This window comes from Berghia stephanieae, chromosome 14, assembly GCF_034508935.2.
Source record: "Berghia stephanieae isolate SIO BIC M18660-M18661 chromosome 14, UCSD_Bste_1.3, whole genome shotgun sequence".
Lineage (NCBI taxonomy): Eukaryota > Metazoa > Mollusca > Gastropoda > Nudibranchia > Aeolidiidae > Berghia > Berghia stephanieae.
In genome coordinates, this window is record NC_088373.1 from 26,469,937 (window position 1) to 26,491,535 (window position 21,599).

General features: G+C 33.9%; 1 protein-coding gene across 1 annotated transcript; it reads left to right on the forward strand.

The window, feature by feature from the left end:
- The first annotated feature begins 879 nt into the window (after nucleotides 1-879).
- LOC144959825 (dnaJ homolog subfamily C member 9-like) lies at nucleotides 880-18,554 on the forward strand. Its single transcript, XM_078892604.1, has 5 exons — nucleotides 880-1,084; nucleotides 6,088-6,240; nucleotides 7,877-7,993; nucleotides 10,036-10,247; nucleotides 17,654-18,554. Exons 1-5 carry the CDS (start codon nucleotides 991-993, stop codon nucleotides 17,858-17,860), a joined length of 783 nt encoding a protein of 260 aa, XP_078748730.1. The 5' UTR covers nucleotides 880-990; the 3' UTR covers nucleotides 17,861-18,554.
- The last annotated feature ends 3,045 nt before the right edge of the window (nucleotides 18,555-21,599 follow it).

Genomic DNA, 21,599 nt, shown 5'->3' on the forward strand with positions numbered 1-21,599 from the left:
ATGGCTCTGAAGGATAAGGCATTATATTTAAAGTAAATAGTCCTGTATCCTCAAATCTAGACTAAGTCGTTTAATTTTTATTTAAAAAAAATAATATGACAATTTTGATTTATTAAACATTTTTCTATTTTCAAATTCTAGCTCAGTTTGATAATACATAATAATATGATACTAAAACCGACGTGTGCTGAGTGAACCCAACAAGTATTACTCAGGAACTCATTTCTACGACTAAAATTAACATGATTACCTCCCTTTGATCAAAGCTTGTATGTTGGACAACCCGTTCGCAGAGGAAATGATCAGACGATACAAAAAATAAAACAAGGGCTTGTCGCATCTTAAAACCATGATCATTGTGGTTAAAAAAAAAACAATAAAAAAAAAATAATAATAAATAAAAATAAAAAACAATTTTAAAAAAAGTAAGCACTAGATACTACCATAAATAGTTGATAATCATATTAAATCAGTTTTATAGCGGTATTGTGAGTTGTGGTATTCTGACGTATGTCTAGTTACATCGGTCTAAATCCAATAAACGAAAAATCGGATTGGTGTAAATGTAATGTGAGCCAGTCAGGTATCATCTTTAACAATCGGAACATATCTTTTTATGGCAATAAATAAAGGATATTAAAAGCGTTTGTTGGGGTCTTCTTTATTTAGACAACCAGGGGGTTTCAATTACTCAGTTGGTTGAGAGAGAGAGAGAGAGAGAGAGAGAGAGAGAGAGAGAGAGAGAGAGAGAGAGCACTCGCTTCACACATAAAGGGAACAAGAACAATCCCAGGTGAAGTCAAACTGCCGGATGACGTATCTCCCATTATCTGCTCGCTCTTACCTATTGGAGGTAAACTCAGTCGTCCCGCCACCGATCAAAACAAACCCACAAAAACAACAGTTATATCTAGAGATCGTTACAGACAGACGACGACTGACAAATCGTAAAAAGGACCCCGATTTTATTATCATTTAAAAAAAGGAAAGATGTCTGGATTATTGGAAAGATGTGTTGAACACTTCAAAACTGATAATCTTTATGAAATTCTGGGTGTTAAGAAAGATGCGAAAAAGAATGAATGTGAGTTCAAAGATAAATTTGATGATTGATGAATTGGCTTTTTTTTTGACAATTTACAACAGATGTAAAGATGGTTATCGGGGCTATTTTTACATTTAAACGGCGTCGCCCGTTTATTATATAAAAATGCAAGAAGACTCTATTCAATTAAGGCAAGATTCAACTCGGGTGTCAATTCAATGTCAATATCTATCAACAATCGTTTCAGTTTTTCTTTACGTCTGTATAGGCAGACATGTCTGGCAATTCAATAACGCGCTGTGATTATCCCCAGACACCTGTCTTGGGATAATAAAATTTCGTTATCCCCAGACACCTGTCTGGGGATAACGAATTTTCATTATCCCCAGACGCATATTTGAAACTCCACTCTTTTAAACAATTATATCCCCATGCCAGAATATGGAATGTTTCCAAATGCACATAGAAATAAGGAAAGTTAATCAAATATCTATAAAAACATAAAATTAACCAACATTAAAATCAGTTGTTACTACATATACACAATATGCGCCGAATGGTTTAGTCGTCTGCCCTGGAAGTTTGACCAGAATCGACGTTGTGGGTTCGAATCCTGGTAACGTCACTTTAAAAAAAAATTTTTTTTTAATTCCGTCTTCTTTTTACAGAACGTTGAAAGGGATAAATGTGCCACCCATCCTCCCCCCACCTCTTTTTTAAATTTTTTATTTTTTATTAAACTCACTCTCTCTCTCTCTCTCTCTCTCTCTCTCTCTCTCTCTCTCTCTCTCTCTCTCTCTCTCTCTCTCTCTCTCTCTCTCTCGCTCTCATTCTCTCTCTTTCTTGTTTTTTTTTCTAGTTTCTAGCAAATATATTCGTCCCCACTCCGATCTCAAATAGTGTCTAAAAAGAATAAATAATTAAAAAGCAAACAAACAGAAATATTCAGAGAGCGACCAAATGGTCAGATAGAGGAGAAAAAAAAAACAATAATTGTTTTAAAAATAAAAACAATTTAAGAAATTCATGCTCAGAAACGGAACATTTACATAAAGGTTAAGCAAACAAAAAAACTCTAAGGTTTAGGTCAAAATATAAAAAAAAGAAAAAGAGAGATTTCCATCGGAGCAGGGAATAGTGTTAACAACAACAATAATAATAATAATAATAATAATAATAATAATAATAATAATAATAATAATAATAATAATAATAATAATAATAATGATATAATAACAATTATCATAATAATAAATAATAATAATAATAATAATAATAATAATAATAATAATAATAATAATAATAATAATAATAATAATAATCATAATAATAATAATAATAATAATAATAATAATAATAATAATAATAATAATAATAATAATAATAATAATAGTAATAGTATGATAATAAGAGTATTAATAATAAAAATAGTATTATTATTGATAATAATATAATAATGATTATGATGGTAATAGTAATAATAATAACAATTATTACAATTATTATTATTATTATTATTATTATTATTATTTATTATTATTATTATTATTATTATTATTTATTATTATTATAATAATTATAATTATTATTAAAATAATAATAATAATAATAATAATAATTATTATTATTATTATTATTATTATTATTATTATTATTAGTATTATTATTATTATTATTAATATTATTATTATTATTATTATTATTATTATTATTATTATTATTATTATTATTATTATTATTATTATTATTATTATTATTATTATTAAATATTATTATTATTATTAATATTATCATTTGACCAAAACAAAAGAAAAACAATAATAGATCTAGAGCAAATTAAATAATGAAATAATATTATCGGAGAAATAAAAAATTCAACTGATTAAAAAAACTCTTGCTCGGAATTTGGAACAAGAGTGAAAACAATGAACATCAATTGGGAAGAAAGATAAAAAAAGTTTAAAAAAAAAAAAAAAAAAAAAATAAAAAAAAAAATAAAAAAAAAAGTGTGTGTGGAGGGGGGGGGGGGGGGGGGGGGGGGGGGTGGTCGCGACTGGTTCGAATCTGCAGCTAAAAGGATTAAAATAAAAGGTGGCCTAACCCACCGAGCTGTCTATCCACACCGCTATCGAATATCTTAAATTCATATACGAGCTAAACATATTTCCACACTTTTTGCTTCCTTGTTTTGGTAGTTATTTTCATCTCTGATTCGAATAAAAATATTGTTGGATCTAGTTTTGCGGACCTGTGATACTAAATTGTATTGTCTTGTGCGAAGAAGACAGGAAAATAACAGGTGTCGGTTTTGGGCTTTGGGACGAACAACACCATGGCCTAGGAATTTGTCCGCGAAATAAAAAATAATTCCCGGTCATCCCCAAAATTGTGGCCAAAATGAGCAAATTATAGAAACAAGAGATGATCAATAAAGTTAACAGGTAGGTAGGTAGTGAAAATTTAAATGGTTGGTGGACTATGAACAGATTTGATAATTAACAACTTTCTTCCTGGTTGAAAATAAAAAGTCGAATTGTCAGTTTGACGTTTTCAGATCAAAGTAACAAAAGAAATTTCATTGATCCATTTGCTTTAAAATAATTTTTTTAAAAAGAGCTGGATTTGACATTTGATCACTATTTACTTTCATCTTGTGTTCAATATCACTTGATATATTAACTGTTTTGGGACACAACCACTAGTATTTTTTCCAGAATATTTGGTATTTTTCACGCCTAGTTTGGCATTTTGCATAAAATCTTTCTGCCCACTTGCTACATGCGTCTGGGGATAACGAATTTTCATTATCCCCAGACAGGCGTCTGGGAATAATGACAGCCGCAATAACGACAGCCCCCCCCCCCCCCCCCCAAAAGACATACAGACACAGATGTTTTCTTTTAATAAAGTGACTCAAATTTTACCAAAATACTGGAGCGTTATATAATGTTGTATTATAGGTCGTGTCGCTTTGTTATTAGTCTCTTCGTTCTCTATTAAAATTAAAAATACTATTAGAATTAGATCTAGACGTTATAGAAGTATAGTATTATAATTATAGTCTATATAATCTATCTACTATTAGCTAGTAAATACTAGACTATTTCTATCTATCTATGTAGGCTAGTATAGTCTTGATACAATTAATGAGAACTATCTAGTCATGAAAAAGCTGGCTAAAACTAAAAACAATAACAAAGAACTGATCGACGTCAATTTTGTTCTATCTATGTTGATAGGTAAGCTGTATTTTAAATTTTTATTTGGGATTTGAGAAAACTGCGAACCATCCCATCCAAAATTGATTTGGTAATACCTTGTGATAGAACGAAGTTGATGTCACTCAGGTCTTTGTTATTGTTTTTTTGCCATCCATGTTTATGAGTTTATGAGTATTTCTCATTAAATTGTATTAACGAGATAAACGTTCAAGGTTACACCTAGTTTGTGTGTTGGTCCATTATATTTCTGGATGGCAATGTTGTGAGTTTCTTAGCCAAGCGCACACTTCTATAGCTATGCCATTTATTATTATTATGCTAGGAAGTGTCTAGGGAGACCAAGATTTTGGTCTCCGTAGCCAAAATCGGCCAATTTGGCTAGGGAGACCAAGATTTTGGTCTCCCGGCGTAAAAATGTATTTAAAGAACTGTTTCTTTATGTTGAAGAGGCAAGTTTTTACTTCTATTTATCTATCTATTGCTTCTTGTTTGTCTTTGTTGCTGTTTTTGCTTTAAAAATTTGGGGGGGGGGGGGGGGGTATAATCTCGCCAACAAATGTCAGAAAAGAGATGCAAGTTATCGGCCGGTCGCCCACACAATTTTTTTTTTTTAATATAAATTTATATAAAAAGAGTAATAATTTAAAAAATCGAAATATAAAACCAGAAAATAGAAGTTGCATTGAAGGTAAAATAATGTTTTAGAAAGACCTTATTAAATGTGATGAACAGTCAGGTGGCTCCGTAGCGCAGTGGACAAGCTGTCAGACTCCAACCTTGAAAGTATTGGGTTCGATTCCCATTGTTGACAATTTTTTTTTTTTGATTTACTTTGTTTTTGTTTGCTTTTTTTTCTTTCTGTTTTTTATTTTTTTTCAAAAACTTTTTATCATGTTTTTAAAAAGCTTCGAGTTTAATTTTCTAAAATTATTTATTTGAGATCAGTATTTGTGTGCAATGTGTCTTTTTACTTTTGATTTTTTAAATTATTGTTATTATTCATTACTTTATTATCATTGTACATCGGTAATCACTAAGCAACGTGCTAAACTACAATCTAAAACTATTTAAACCTCATGGACGTATGCAGCAACATTTTCATTAATTTACCATCACTGCCAACGGAGGTGCATAAAAACAGTGCGTTTTTGTATACCTCCAATAGAGGTGTATAAAAACGGTGCGTTTTTGTACATCTCAACGGAGGTGTATAAAAACGCCACCTATTATTTTCTCTCCGTGTCTAAAGAGGGCTCAGCATGCATTGTTATCTAATAAAAATCAAACTTGACAGTAATTATCTCAAGGTTTTGTTCTTGTTGCTTGTACGTATCTTTGATTTCCATTTCGTATTAAAATAGCGTCATGATTTTTTCCGTTTTTACATAATTCTCCCACCATATCTGGCCCCGCGGTTTTATGCATTTTAAAAATGAAAGAACAACAAAAACATTCAGGCAAGCAATGAATAATAGAAGAAAAAACTCGCCTCTTTAACATAAAGAAACAGTTCCATAAACTCAAATCTTGGCCTCCCTAGCCAAATTGGTCGATTTTGGCTAGGGAGACCAAAATCTTGGTCTCCCTAGCCTCTACCTTATGCTAATTACTCTCTATAGGCTACTTGTGAAAGCCAGAATTGAGTACAAAATTGCTCTTGCTTGTTTTCATGTTGTTCAATCTTCTGCCCCTCTTCACCCTTATGTTCCGAAGCATAATTTGAGATCCTATGACTCAAAATTGTTAGTGGTGCAGAAAACAAATCTTAAGAGTTCACTAGATATAATCATATATTAAATTTTTTTTTTTTTACTCATTCAGTAAAGAAAGGCTACCACAGAAAGTCATTGGCTTACCATCCAGACAGAGCTAACCCTGAGAACAAGAGTCAGGCCACACAGCAGTTCCAAGTGCTAGCACAAGTACACAGCATTTTGTCAGATGATGCACGCAGAGCTGAATATGATGAAACAGGTTTTGAATTGTTTTGATTTTGTTTGTATCGTTGAATTGAAAAGCATGTGATCACTAGCAGACCTGCCTGTAGTCCCTGAGAGCCATTTGCCTCATAGTTTATCCAATTTTCTATAGCATGGAAATGACAATAGCAATTGCTTGCAACCCTGTGAATAGGAAGATAGTAGATCTAATATACTCAGCTACCCAATCAATGATGGTTGGATAGGTGGGTCAGAAAAAACTCTCGACTGCACGCGGGATCGATCTTGGTCCCTCTGTGTATAAAGCAAGTACTCTACTAACTGAGCTATTGGGACCTCCTAGCAGACCTGCCAGCTTTTCAAATTTTATTGATATATTCTGATATAATTATTTTTCATTTCTGAGTTCAACAATTTATTCTATTTTTCAGCGATTTTCTCGATTTTGGTAATTTGTTATTCCAGAAAAATTGTTGGCCTCATCATCAGCAGTGCACCATCATACGAGAATTTTCTCAAATTTTGTTTTTGAAAAGTTGGCAATATTGCATAATGAACTAGAAGTTGAACCTCAAAAACAATATTGAGTCAGTTGATATCCTCCAGGGTGATATTCTTCTTCAGATCCCTTGAATTATGTGAAACCCACTTTTCGATTCTGCGATATCATAATTTGTTGTTTTCAGTCCTTAGAAAAGGAATCAGAAAGATAGCTCAGAACTGCTCTTTTGTCTCTCTTTAACTATAGTTTTTGCACATTTAACGAAGTTCTCCTCTAAAATTGTTTCACCTTGTGGCAAATTTTTCTGTAAAATTAGCCCTGAGGAGTCCCAACCCTGACAATCGTCTTTGGATCAGAAGGTCCTGGGTTCAATTGCCGCTTTGAAAAAGGCTCTTTACTCACCGCACTCAGGTGCATAATAAGTACATGACTGATTGTCAGTAAAAAGAATTACAGTATTGCCTAAAAGACAATGTCTTGTCACGTTAAGTGTTGATGTTGGCTTGGGATCCTTTGTAAAGCGCTTTGAGATCCACTTTACATGCTCCCTAGTAGTAGGATGAGGATGGGGGGGGGGGGGGGGGGGGGGGGGAGTACCAAGTTTTTGATGCTGAATTTTTTTCTCGAGCTTACTTGGGATCACAAAGCTGATTGGGAGAACACTCGCCTAACATGAAGAAACCAATTTTGATGCCAGGTGCAATTGAGAATTTCATCCAACACACTGTCCACCAAGTAGTGATTCAGCAGCTGGGTTCGTTAGATTTAGTAGAAATTGCTCGGCGATACACTTAACTACTTTTAAGAATGTCATTGGTGAAGAATTACAAACATAATGTTTGAATTCAATAAATTATAATGCATCATGACATTGGATATTATTTGCATTTTGTATATTAATTAATTGAAACTCTTGTATGTATAAAGTTGGAAATGTCATGTGAATGTAAATAGAGATAATTATTAAAATATTGACTATGACACTTATTTGTGTATTAGATATTTTATACTCAATATAAAATATTTACAATTAATGTTATTTATATAACTTTGATAATCTGTATCCTTGCATGAAAGTTTCACAAAGCATTTAAAAGTTTTAAAAACCTATAAGCTCTTAACGATGCAATACGATAAATGCATTTTTTTTCTTTCCTGACTTCCCCAGGTCAAGTGGATGAAGAATTGTCCCTGGATCAGGACAGAGACTGGGAGGATTACTGGAGAATTCTGTTTCCCAAAATCACCACAAAGGACATTCAGGAATTTGCGGACAAGTACAAAGGTAATGTTTCCAATTTTTAAGTGACATCCTTTGAAATAAAATGCTTGTCCTCGTTGAGTTTGTGCCTTCTTTTTTGCCGTGTTATAAATAAACACCTGTGCTCAGTTTTGTGAAATTTGGTGACGGGCCAGACAGAATGGCGCCAGATGTCACAATTGATACAGAAGACCAGTGGTGGTCTTTGATTAGTTGATGGTTGAAGGGGAAGGGGAGGGATAAATGGGTCTTGATTTTTTTTTTTCCTCTGATGTAGGTGCCTATTGCCTTTTTAATTTCTCTCTCTCTCTCTCTGTAATCTCTCTCTCTCTCTCTCTCTCTCTCTCTCTCTCTCTCTCTCTCTCTCTCTCTCTCTCTCTCTCTCTCTCTCCCTCTCTCTCTCTCTCTCCCTCTCTCTCTCTCTCTCTCTTTTCTTTTTTTTATCTTTCTCTATTTCTTTCGCAACCATCCATTAAATAATCTGGTTATACAGAGATACAATAAAGCAATGATGATTGGCTTAGTTTACTCTTCCTTTTTTTGCCTTTGGACTATGGTTTGAAATTTGAGAGATTCTTTGGTTGTATTTATAAGCTGCATAACCACTAGGTTTCCATAACAAAGATATTGTAGCCTGCTTTATTAAGTGAGAATCAAAAGATAACAACACTTTCTGGCCTTTTATTTGAATATTATTGTAGGCCTTTAAAATGTTATGTGAAGAGAACAATTCATGAAATGTTTACAAAAAGTAAATTTTTGTCTAATGATAGAAGGGATTTACACTAATAGTAATATATCACATATAATACAAAACATTTCCTGTTATTTTTTTCATTTTGCTTGTGTTTGAGAGACCGAGAAATTTTCCTCCTTTTTGATAAATTACTATTGTCATCACTGATTAAGCTATGATAAGTTAACTGCTAATCATCATGCCTGGTGGAACATTCCAGGAGTTCTGGACCAAATATCCGGCTTTCAAAGACTGGTTAAAAAATACTAGCAGCAATCTTGAAACATACTGCATATAGGGACTAAGATTAGTGGAAGAGTAGCGTCCCTTGATTGGACGTCACTGGTGGAGAAGTTATTTGTAAACAAACCAACTACAAGCCAAGCGCTCCAAATACAAAATTTATTATTCATATTTCTGTACAAAAATGCATATCATAATCAACGTTATGCATTTTTGTACAGATATATGAATAATAAATTTTGTATTTGAGCGCTTGGCTTGTAGTTGGTTTGTTTACAAATAACTTCTCCACCAGTGACTTCCAATCAAGGGACGCTACTCTTCCGCTAATCTCATTCCCTATTGTGTAAAAAGACGATTTATATAAAGACCATGGGAAAGTCTGCTTTGAATTCCCACATGCAAGGGAACAATCACAGTGACTAGCATTGGCTATATCTAGGAGTGACAGGGGGTCGTTACTTAACTTTGTTGCAAAGCCGTCTACTAGCTCTTATGCTTCTGATTCAACGCAGGCACAGGTGATGCCAAAGCCTTCATCGTTAGATAATTTTGTGTGTAAGTCTGATGTCATTGATACTGAGATTTGGTGGTGTGTGTGAACGGCAATGAAAAACCACTCTGCCAGTTCGAATGAATACATTGACTTCTTTTATTTGAAACAAAAGTCCAGTCGATACCGAAATTTAGTTGTGGAGAAACTATTGGTCTTGAAAAAATTTGGCAGTCTTGAATTTTGAAATGGGTGTTGAGTGGGAACCCTGAAAATATTAATTACAATAATTCTCCCAGGTTCTTGGGGTCCACCAGCTCAGTCGGTAGACCACTATCTTCATATGCAAACGACAGAGATCAATTCTGGGTGGAATCGAGTTTGTTTTTTCCCTCGACCCCTCTGTCCACCCGGCAGTGATTAGGTAGCTGTGTCTGTTTGATCTGGTGAAAAGTACTGTGTGATACTAGTGACCTCTCCAACGGTAGCAAGCAATTGCTATTGTCCGTTTCACGCTATAGAAAATGAAATAAATTCTGGCTCCATGGGCCTCATGGCTCTGCTGAAGGACTACTTTTTTTTTTATCCTCCCAGGTTCTGCCGAAGAGTTGTCTGACTTGAAACAGATTTACATCAAGTGTGAGGGCGACATGGACAAAATCATGGAGGAAATGATGTGCTGTGATCTCGGCGATGAACCAAGATTCACACAGATCCTCCAAAGGTTGATACAAGATGAGGAGTTACCCGATTTTGATACCTTTTCCAAGGAAAACGAAAAGAAAAAGAAATCTAGAGCCAAGAAGGTGGGTGTGTTTGTATGACAGAGCTTGTCTGATCGATCCCAAATTTAGTTTTAAAAAAATATAATTATGATAAAGTTCCATTGGGATTTGAACCCATAAACTTTTGATCTAAAAGAAAATGCCAAACTGCTACACCATCCAATTGTCTGAAAATAAATTATTTTTCAATTTATATGTTGATTTAATTATTGATATATTAACATGATGCAGTACACTTATATAGCGCCAACATCTCATGCAATATGAGCTCTAGGCGCTTTACAAAAATAGATGAACAATTGCCATAGCTATTAGATTCAGACGGATACATATTCAATATTTAAAACACTATCAACATAGAAATACATGAGAAAAAGATCAAGCCAAGAAGTCTTTAGATTGTTTTTGAATGCCTCCAGGAATTCTGAATTTCTAATTTCAAAAGATAGTTTATTCCAAATGGAGTAGCCAGATGATGAAAAAGCTCTTTTGCCTGCATTTTATTTGTTCTGGGGAATGCATTACAAGAGCACTTCTGCGGGAAATCATAAGATAACTGGGGATTTCAACTCAATAAGTTCATTAAGGTATTTTGGATCTGATTCATGGAGGCACTTGTTTATGTATTCATTTATTCTAATAATTGCCACTACGATAAATAGAAACTCTTTAACAAAATTATATATCTTTAAAAAAAAAAAAAAACAGAACAAATGACAAAACACATGAGATTTTATACAGCGCAATATCCACTCAAAGCACTTTACAAGGGTCCCTGACCAACAGCAACATGTAACATGTAGAACAAGACATGCTTGTTAGGCAATATTACAATTTGTTTCGACAGAGTCAACGCAGTTAATGTCCAGGTTCTCATTTTACACTTGAATACAGAGAGAGAATGTGAGTAAAGAGCCTTTTCTAGGGACTCAACTATGCAGCGAGGCTCGAGAGGGTTGATGTGTGGTGAAAATTATAGTTTCTCACTCTATAGAAGTTAAGCCAGAGTATCAAGATAGTTTATCATCTCAATTACCCTAGAGCTGGAGGTTAGCCCTCTCCATACCAACCATAGGAAAATCGTCACTTTCCTTTCGATACAAACAATATTTTCCTTATTCTCATTTCTTTTGTGCGGCTATGTGGTCTTGTGGTATGACACTCACTTTGGGATTGGAAGGTCCTGTGTACGATTCCCACTCAGCACTTAGTGATTCTTTGGGAAAGGCTCTTTACTCACATTCTCTCACTGTAACCAGGTGTCAAATGAGTACCTTGCCATTAACAGTGTTGTCTTTGTCGGAAAAAATTCCAATATTGCATAACAGGCATTATGTCTCGTCCTACATGTTACGTCAAGTGTCCAGAAAGGGACATATTATATATTCAACTGGCACAATTGATATGAGACATGTAACGGTCGCACCATGTCATTTGTTGACACCCAAATGCCAAGCACGTCTGCCGAGATTGAATTGTGTAGGATGACTAACCCAAACATACAACGAATTGCAGTCTTACTTAAGTAATTAGGAGGTTATGATTAAAACCTATTTTATTTTTTAAATATACATAAAGTGACAGTGAAATGCAATATTATATGTTGTAGTTGTGGTAGGACTGATGAAATTTGTGGTAATATTGTTGGTTCGGATACTACTACTACTACTACTACTACTACTACTACTACTACTACTACTACTACTACTACTACTACACTACATACTACTAACTAACTACACTACTACTACTACTACTACTACTACTACTACTACTACTACTACTACTACTACTACACATACTACTACTACTACTACTACTACTACTATACTACTACTACTACTACTACTACTACTACTACTACTACCACTACTACATACTACTACTACTATACTACTACTACTACTACTACTACTACTCTACTACTACTACTTACTAACTACTATACTAAACTACTACTACTCACTACTACTAACTACTACTATACTACTATACTACTATACTACTACTACTACTACTACTACTACTACTACATACTACTACTACTACTACTACTACTACTACTACTACTAACTACTACTACTACTACTACTAACTACTATACTACTACATACTATACTACTACTACTACTACTACTACTACTACTACTACTACTACTACTACTACTACTACTACTACTACTACTACTATACTACTACTACTACTACTACTACTACTACTACTATACTACTACTACTACTACTACTACTACTACTACTACTACTACACTACTACTACTACTACTACTACTACTACTACTACTACTAACTACTACTACTACTTACTACTACTACTACTACTACTACTACTACTACTACTACTACTACTACTACTACTACTACTACTACTACTACTACTACTACTAACTACTACTACTATACTACTTACTACTACTACTACTACACTACTACTACTACTACTACTATACTACTATACTACTACTACTACTACTACTACTACTACTACTACTACATACTACTACTACTACTACTACTACTTACTACTACTACTACTACTACTACTACTACATTACTACTACTACTACTACTATACTACTACTACTACTACTATACTACTACTACTACATACTACTACTATACTACTACTACTACTACTACTACTATATACTACTACTACTACTACTACTACTACTACTACTACTACTACTTACTACTACTACTACTACTACTATACTACTACTACTACTACTACTACTACTATCTACTACTACTACTACTACTACTACTACTACTACTACTACTACTACTACTACTATAAATACTATACTACTACTACTACTATACTATCTATACTACTACTACTACTACTTACTACTACTACTACTACTACTACTACTACTACTACTACATACTACTACTACTACTACTACTACTACTACTACTACTACTATACTACTACTACTACTACTACTACTACATACTATACTACTACTACTACTACTTACTACTACTACTACTATATCTACTACTACTATACTATACTACTATACTACTACTACTACTACTACTACTTACTACTACTACTATACTACTACTACTACTACTACTATCATACTACTATACTACTTACTACTATATCTACTATTACTACTACTATACTATACTATACTATCTATACTACTATACTATATACTACTATACTTACTACATACTTCATACTAACTACCTCCGCCACCACTACCTGCAGCACCAGCACAACAGCTACCCAATGTTACTACTAGGTGGGGTTCCCGACCTCCCATAGTGGGCAGGAAGGTACTTGTTGTATCTTCTATCCCCCTGTATCTGTTTTCCATTTGCTTTCTGTCTTTGTCTTGGTATGAGATTACTTGGTTTTGTCCTGGCCCTAGCCGGAGTCCTTGACTGGGAGGGAACCAGTTGAATGTATAGTTATAGTTTTGGGAGATGTTTTTTTTCTCCTTGTAAATCATCTCTCTGTCCTGTACTGTTATTTTTTATTTTAAAGATATTATTAATAAACATTTGAGTGTATTCCTCTTAGTGGGACCTGTGCTTGTGTCTGGATGAGACTTTTAGGTGATCTCAAACTAAGTACTTCAATTGTTTACTCTTGGAATCTACATCTGTTTCCCATTTGAACCAATTCCCCTTTGTCTTACGTTTTCTTGGGTGCTTTAATTGTAACTCTAGAACTTTTTACTATTCCATTTTCTTCCTTTTTACTGGCGCTGATATGACCTTAATGTGTTGAAAACGTTGTAAAACCCTTAAAAACAAACAAGCAATATTAATACAGTAGAACATGAAAGTAACGTACTCGGAAATAGCGAGTAAAATCTAAATCCCCGTTTTTTTCTCTTATTTGAGTCAATAAAATTAGCATGCAAGTAGCGAGTATGAAAAAGAGGTCAACTCGGAAATAACGAGCATTTCCTGCCCCAGCCTAGGACTTCGAACGAAGTAAAGCAAAACACCAGACAAGGGCGATTTAAATATTTTTACCTAGCTTCTTTTCTTTTCTTATTTTTCGTTACGAGTAATATTACATAGTAGCCTAGTCTAGAGTACATAGTAGGCGAAACACGTGTGTTTGTGTGCGTGTGGGGTTCAATTATTCACCCAATGTGGTGCCACGCGACGCGCGAGGTAAGCACTGGCAGTCAACATGTCAACATGCCTCACTACGCAGCATCGGTCAGCGAGTCGCATTCGTTAACGAACGACACGATCAGCGATAGATTGGAATGTGGAACCATCATTTCAGTGGGTCAGTGATTGAGTGATGCGCTTGTTTACCTCATCAAACATGCCTAGTGCATATAAACACTCGCACAGACACATACACGAAATCTTGATGGAAATGGAAGGGGTGGATCAACTTCAACCTGTGGCCATCATTACGTAGTTAACGAAGGCTGTGTTCAACCCCGCCCTCACCCCATTTATCCACACACAGTCATTTGCACGCACGCGCGGCACACACGCACAAACACACACACACACACATACATTTTCTTTCCATCTTTTTGTACGGCCGAGTGACCTTTCCTGGCAACTCGGGAATAGCGAGAACTCGGAAATAGCGAGTAATCAGGAGTGGACCCGTCGAACTCGCTATTTCCGAGTTCTACTGTACCGCTTTATTAATATTACTAAAACTACTAATACTTCTTTAACTACTTTTCATATTACATGTTGAAACTGGCATATCATTCAAAGAGAAAGAAAAAATATTTATAAATATTATATTTACTTCCTCCCTCCCCTCTCTGTCTCATAATCAGACACAAACACACACACACAATCACAAACACACTCAAAGTACATTAAAACTCGGTGGAAAAATGATATTTAAGTTTTTTTGGACATGGGTTTTTATAGAAAGTCGATGCTTAGGTAAATGTAATATTAGCATAAGCCATTGATTTCAGAAGGAAATTTTTAATTTCCTAGGTCGTAAATTTTGTTTCAAGGTCGTAATTTTGACTCTGAAATTTTGCTGGACACCCTGTACGTGCTGCTGTTGGTCAGGGAACCTTTGTAAAGCGCATTTAGCATGTTTAGTGGATATTGCGCTAAATAAATGTTTTTTTTTGTTTATTTTTGTAATGTTATAAAAACTTAACGGTGTGCTTTTGAGCTTGTTTTGTTGTAAAAATACATATTATGTATAGCGTTAACTTACTGCTTTTGTTTTGAGGGGGAAAATAATCTATTTTGTGTTGATTTGGTTTGGAGTTTTGGGGAAAACCCTAAAATCAGACGGTACGGAGAGAGTGAATGCAACAGTAAAAATGGGGCATAGGCAATTGTTTAAGTTGTTCCCCTTTTCCCACTTTTTCGCACCATCAGCACTAATTATATCAGGTTCTACAACCAAAGAACCCAACAAATACTTTGATCGTTTATATAATGCATTTTTATTATTATTATTATTATTATTATTATTATTATTATTATTATTATTATTATTATTATTATTATTATTATTATTATTATTATTATTATTATTATTATTATTATTATTATTATTATTGTTATTATTATTATTATTATTATTATTATTATTATTATTATTATTATTATTATTATTATTATTATTATTATTATTAATAATAATAATAATAATAGTAATAATAATACACATTTATATAGCGCTCATTCTCGTGTAAAACACAAGCTCTGGGCACTTACAATATAAATATCAATTTTAAGTGAAAAAAAAATAATAATAATTCATAGCCAAATCAAGGATTCATAGAGTCAATAAAAAACAAACAAACCCCCCCCCCCCCCCCAAAAAAAAAAAAAAACCCAGTTTTGAGGGGGAAACAAAATCTATTTTGTGTTGATTTGGTTTGGAGTTTTGGGGAAAACCCTAAAAACAGACGGTACGGAGAGAGTTAATGCAGCAGTAAAAATGGGGCATATTATTATTATTATTATTATTATTATTATTATTATTATTATTATTATTATTATTATTATTATTATTATTATTATTATTATTATTATTATTATTATTATTATTATTATTATGATTTTTATTATTATTTTTATTATTATTATTATTATTATTATTATTATTATTATTATTATTATTATTATTATTATTATTATTATTATTATTATTATTATTATTATTATGATTGTGATTATTATTATTATTTTATTATTATTGTTATTATTATTATTATTATTATTATTATTATTATTATTATTATTATTATTATTATTAATATTATTATCATCATCATTATTCTAGTCAGATTTTTAATAAGTGGCGCATGTTTTTCTTCTTTTTCTCAGCTGTCCCTTAATGCACAGCTGCAAAAGTTTGTATCAACCTCTGAATCAATTTGTCTTAATGAAAAAAATATTTTTTCATTAATTGTAAAACAATAGGAAAGGATTTTGCTTATATCAGCTATATTAAAATCGATAACTGGTAAGGATCGTAACTCACAGATGATTTACAGTATCAAAATTATGACTTTTCCGCTTATCCATTTTGAAGGAATTCGTTAAAATGGAAAGTTTGGTTAATTGAAACATAATTGATATACATTTAGTTTCTGATTATGAAGGAGCGAATGACAATCCTTTATTATCAGACATATAACTATCAGTACACATTACTGATGAATACAAATGACAGTGAACATTACACACTTTCAACATTATTTTGATTGCGAAATTTATAAAATTCGTTTGGGTTACATAAATGTAATGTAAACTGGTCAAAAGTAGAAATTCATCAATTTATGATACATTGTTTCCACAAATATGTACATGTGTTCAACAATAACAACATCTGCAACAACACCACCGATGCTGATGTATATCAAATAATTTAAAACTAGAGATTTCATATTGGTAATTGCGACAGGATGTAGATAATAAGCAATAAATCACAATTTCAAAATTGAATGCAAACTACATAATCTGTCAGTTCATAGCAGGTAAAGCGAATTTTTTTTTTTATTTGGAAACAAGTATGACGTGAACTCATAATCACTAGCCGGAACTACGTATCATCAACACAAGATTCTTTTGAAAAACAATGAATTCATTTCATACTTTGTGGTGCGTAACTTGTTTACATTTTTTACAGTGTAAAATCTCGAATTTTATGACAGCGGTTTTAAAGTGGTTTTTAAAAAAAAATATCTTAAAGAGGAAAACTTTTTTGATATGGCATCAACACGGTCCAAAATCTATATTCAGTTAAGACAAATTGAATCGAAGGTTGACACAAATTTTTTACAACTTTTGAGCTGAGAAAAACAAGAAAAACACACGCCATTAATAAAAAATATGACTATAATATTAATGTCTGCTTATGTCTCCTAGGGTGCTTACAAGTTCTATCCGTTTATATTACATTTTAAAAAAAATGTGCACAGGCCAACAAGGAAGCCAAAGAAGCAGCTGAAGAAGCTAAAAAGATGAAGCTGGGAGAGAGTGAGTCTGACCTGATGGCGATGATAGCCCAGAGGCAGGCATCAAGAGCACAACAGGCCAACAACTTCTTTGACCAGCTGGAGGCAAAATATTGTGGTGGAGGAAAAGACGTGGACAAGAAAAAGGGGGGAAAGAAAAGTAAAAGATGAAAATTTAAAATAGGCAAGGGAGACCTTTCATTGGAGGCAAACTTAACTTGTGTTAGAAATCAATATAAAATTTCAATTGAAGAAGTATATTCTAGTAAGGCTGGCTCTATATTTACAATGTCTCCAGATAGGCTGGAGCCTTTTTATTTACTACTACTAAAAATAGAATCTGCGTAACTACTATAAATAGAACATATGTTGGCTCATCCTTGTACCCATTTACATGGGATAGGGTTGGCTGCACTGCCTCAAAGCTGCAGGCTGTGGAGGGATTGGAGGCATTTTTCATTAGTTACCACGTGATGTAGAAGGGTGGGTGGGGTCTGGTGGCAACACATCCTTGATACTCAGGAAATTGTTTTCCCTCCTGATGTCATTTATATAACTATGTGATACTTGAGTAACTGAGAGAGATGAGAGAGAGAGAGAGAGAGAGAGAGAGAGAGAGAGAGAGAGAGAGAGAGAGAGAGAGAGAGAGAGAGAGAGAGAGAGAGAGAGAGAGAGAGAGAGAGAGAGAGAGAGAGAGAGAGAGAGAGAGAGAGAGAGAGAGAGAGAGAGAGAGAGAGAGAGGCTAACAAGAGGTGAAGAGGGGAGCAAGAACGTATTTTGGAATGTATTTTTGTGAAGAAGTTTGTTGAATCATTAATAAAACTAATTGTATTGTTCTAATTCAGTACCCAATATTTAAAAATTACATACATATTTCCTGGCTTTGTTTTGATTTTTGTATTTAACCTCAAGTTGCCAATCATGAATGGATAAGGCTTTACACTGTCATCATCATCATTGCCTTTTTCACCCTGGGTCAGGGTATAGGCCACAAACAAACAGTTTCCATCCTTCTCTATCCCGAGCCAACTTTTTTATCTCATTCCAGGTCTTACCACTTCTCTGTATATCAGCTTCTTTCGGCTTTGTCTGTTGTCCTTCATAAATTCTGTAATTCCAGAAACTCTTCGGTCGCCCAAGCTAAAAAAAGGATTTGGTTTGTCTGTCTGTGTTTCTGTAACGGTTTGAGTTTAACGGAAAGGGGTTTTAAAAGAACTGCTTAGCACCCAAAGCCTGCAGGTCGGCGTAGTATTACACTTCTTGTGTCCAAGTAATCAACAAAAATGAATAGAACAGCTTTCAAAAAGAACAAAATACCAAACACAGATCAGTTCTTGCTCAAAACCCTTCTTCAGCCAAGAACTAAAACAATGAAAACATTAATATAACACTTAAAATTAAAATACGGACGGCGTGAAACGAACAAGAGCAATTGGTTGCTACCCCATTTGGATAGGACTAGGACGTTATTCTATCGCAAAGTATTTTCCACCAGATCTAACAGAATCAGCTACCCAATCACTGCTGGGTGTCTGGGTGGGGATCCTGACCTCCCATAGTGGGCAGGGAGGTACATGCTGTGTCTTCTATACCCGTTTTCCAATTGTTTTCTGTCTTTGTCTTGGAATTAGATTACTTAGTTCTGTCCTGACCCTGGCCAGAGTTCCTTGGCTGGGAGGGAAACAGTCGAATGTATAGTTATAGTTATAGCTTTGGGAGATGATATTTTTTTTTCCTTGTAAATCATCTCTCTGTTATGCATTGTGTTATGTTTTGTTTGCATATTATATTATATGATTTGTAAACATTTGAGTGTATTCCTCTTAGTGGAGACTTGTACTTTTGTCTGGATGAGACTTTTAGGTGATCTCAAACTAAATACTTTGATAGTATGCTCTTGGAATTTACGTCTGTTTCCTATTTGAACCAATTCCCCTTTGTTTTACCATTTCTTTGGTGCTTTAATTGTAATTCTAGAACTTTTTACTATCCCATTTTCTTCCTTTTTACTGGCGCTGATATGACCTTAATGTGTTGCAAGCGCCGTAAAACCCTTAAAAACAAAAAACAAAACAAACTGCTGGGTGTACAGGGGGAGGGGGGGGGGGGGGGGGGGGGGAGGAGATGGGAATCTTGACCGTACCAGGGATTGATCCTTTTTGCGTGTGAAGCGAGTTCTCTATTAACTGAGTTATCTGGACCCCTGATTTTCAACAGATTTAAAGCTTTTTATGAAATTATTTGAGGTGGGAGTCCGAACGTGTATTCAAAATTTCCTTGAGCAGAAGTGGAATGAATCACGTGCTTCTCGTGCAACAATGAGGCGCATTCATTCCACTCTAGTTGACCTGCATTCCATTGAAAACATTCATATTTGCCATGACATGAGCGTTATGCAAGGTTACATGATATATATAAATAATAACGTGAAGTTGAATGTAAGCTTCAATTTAATTACAAAAACAGATCAAATGAACGTTTCAGGTTTCCCCTTTATCAACAAAACAGGATGATTGAAACACCACAGATGAATGAGATGATGTGGTAGTGGCGTAGTTAAGATGAATAAACAAAACATTGGTTGGCAGGAAATATTATGCTCCTTTGTAAGGAAGCACGAATTAAAACAGAATAATAGATATTTCTAAAAAGTGTGCACAGAAATGTGAATGTATTACGTAGCTTATGATGATATGATATCAGGTTTGTAAGGTTACGTTTCCAGGCAGTTGAAAGGGATGGATTCTATATTCTTCCGATAACGGGCTCAGGTTTGTAAGGTTACGTTTCCAGGCAGTTGAAATGGATGGATTCTATATTCCTCCGACAGCGGGCTCAGGTTTGATCCTTGATGTGTTGAAGATTGCACTATCAAAGGTAAAAGCTCCGGCGTCTTGATGGTGGAGATAAAAATATCCACAAAGTACCAAAAGATAAAAATCTTCAAATATATCAATGTATGAGGAATGGAGCGGCTGGCCGTCCGGCATAGATTGTAGAGAGAAGCGAGTGTAGAATGTTAGACCTATCAGCTTTTATAATAAGTGGCTACGTGACAGAATGTAGAGCGAAAAGTATTCACTAATTAGAAATTAATTCGAGGGAAGGCTATTAAAAGAAAGATGATCTAATATTAGAAGGTAACGTTTTTCTAAGCCTACCTAAATATAACTGGAGGGAGATGAATTCATTTCTTACTAAAATAAAAATTTAATAAGATAATTGAACAATCTTTACTGTGACAGTACCTACTGCACTTCAAATAGTCAAGAAAATGTGGGATCTATTTTCACCTAAAAACGTTAAAATTTATTCTTTTAGTTATGGATGGTTTAATAATATGACAACAGCATGAAATGTATTTCAGTGCATAGATCATGTAAAAATGTGAATTTTTGTAGCCTATATTATATATTTTCAATATGTGTTTGTACTTCAAATTATGGGGATTTAATTTGTTGTGAATACAAACTCGCAGTGATAAAAATCAGCAGGCTTCAATTAATAATATACAGTATAAATCGTACTCAACAAATAATGTTCTTATTTTCTACTGAGACATTCGGTCAGTTGAACTTTAAAAAACGAAAGGTCTGTCGTCGGCGTCAGCTGACAAAAAAATTCAGAACGATAGAATGTGGTAGGGTTGGGGCAGAGTCAGTGTCATTCATTATCATCTATTATAGTAATAGTATAGATGATAATCACCTATTATATTTCCATAATAGATAGTTATCATCTATTATGGTAATAGATGCATTATGCATGATGCCCAGGGGAGCACAGACAAAAGAGAGAGTTTTGTCTGAGCTGGGGAGACCATGATACGAGACCAAAGAGAAAAGGCCGCCGGCACTTGGATGGTGGGGAAATGGTTTCCGGGCTGGGGGAGATGGTGATTATCAGCACG

What these genes read in the sequence shown, in the direction of transcription:
- LOC144959825 (XM_078892604.1), top strand. Translation starts at nt 991, where the DNA reads ATGTCTGGATTATTGGAAAGATGTGTTGAACACTTCAAAACTGATAAT. An exon ending in AGATGCGAAAAAGAATGAAT is followed by an intron (nt 1,085 to 6,087) that starts GTGAGTTCAAAG and finishes TTACTCATTCAG; the next exon opens with TAAAGAAAGGCTACCACAGA. An exon ending in ATTTGCGGACAAGTACAAAG is followed by an intron (nt 7,994 to 10,035) that starts GTAATGTTTCCA and finishes TTATCCTCCCAG; the next exon opens with GTTCTGCCGAAGAGTTGTCT.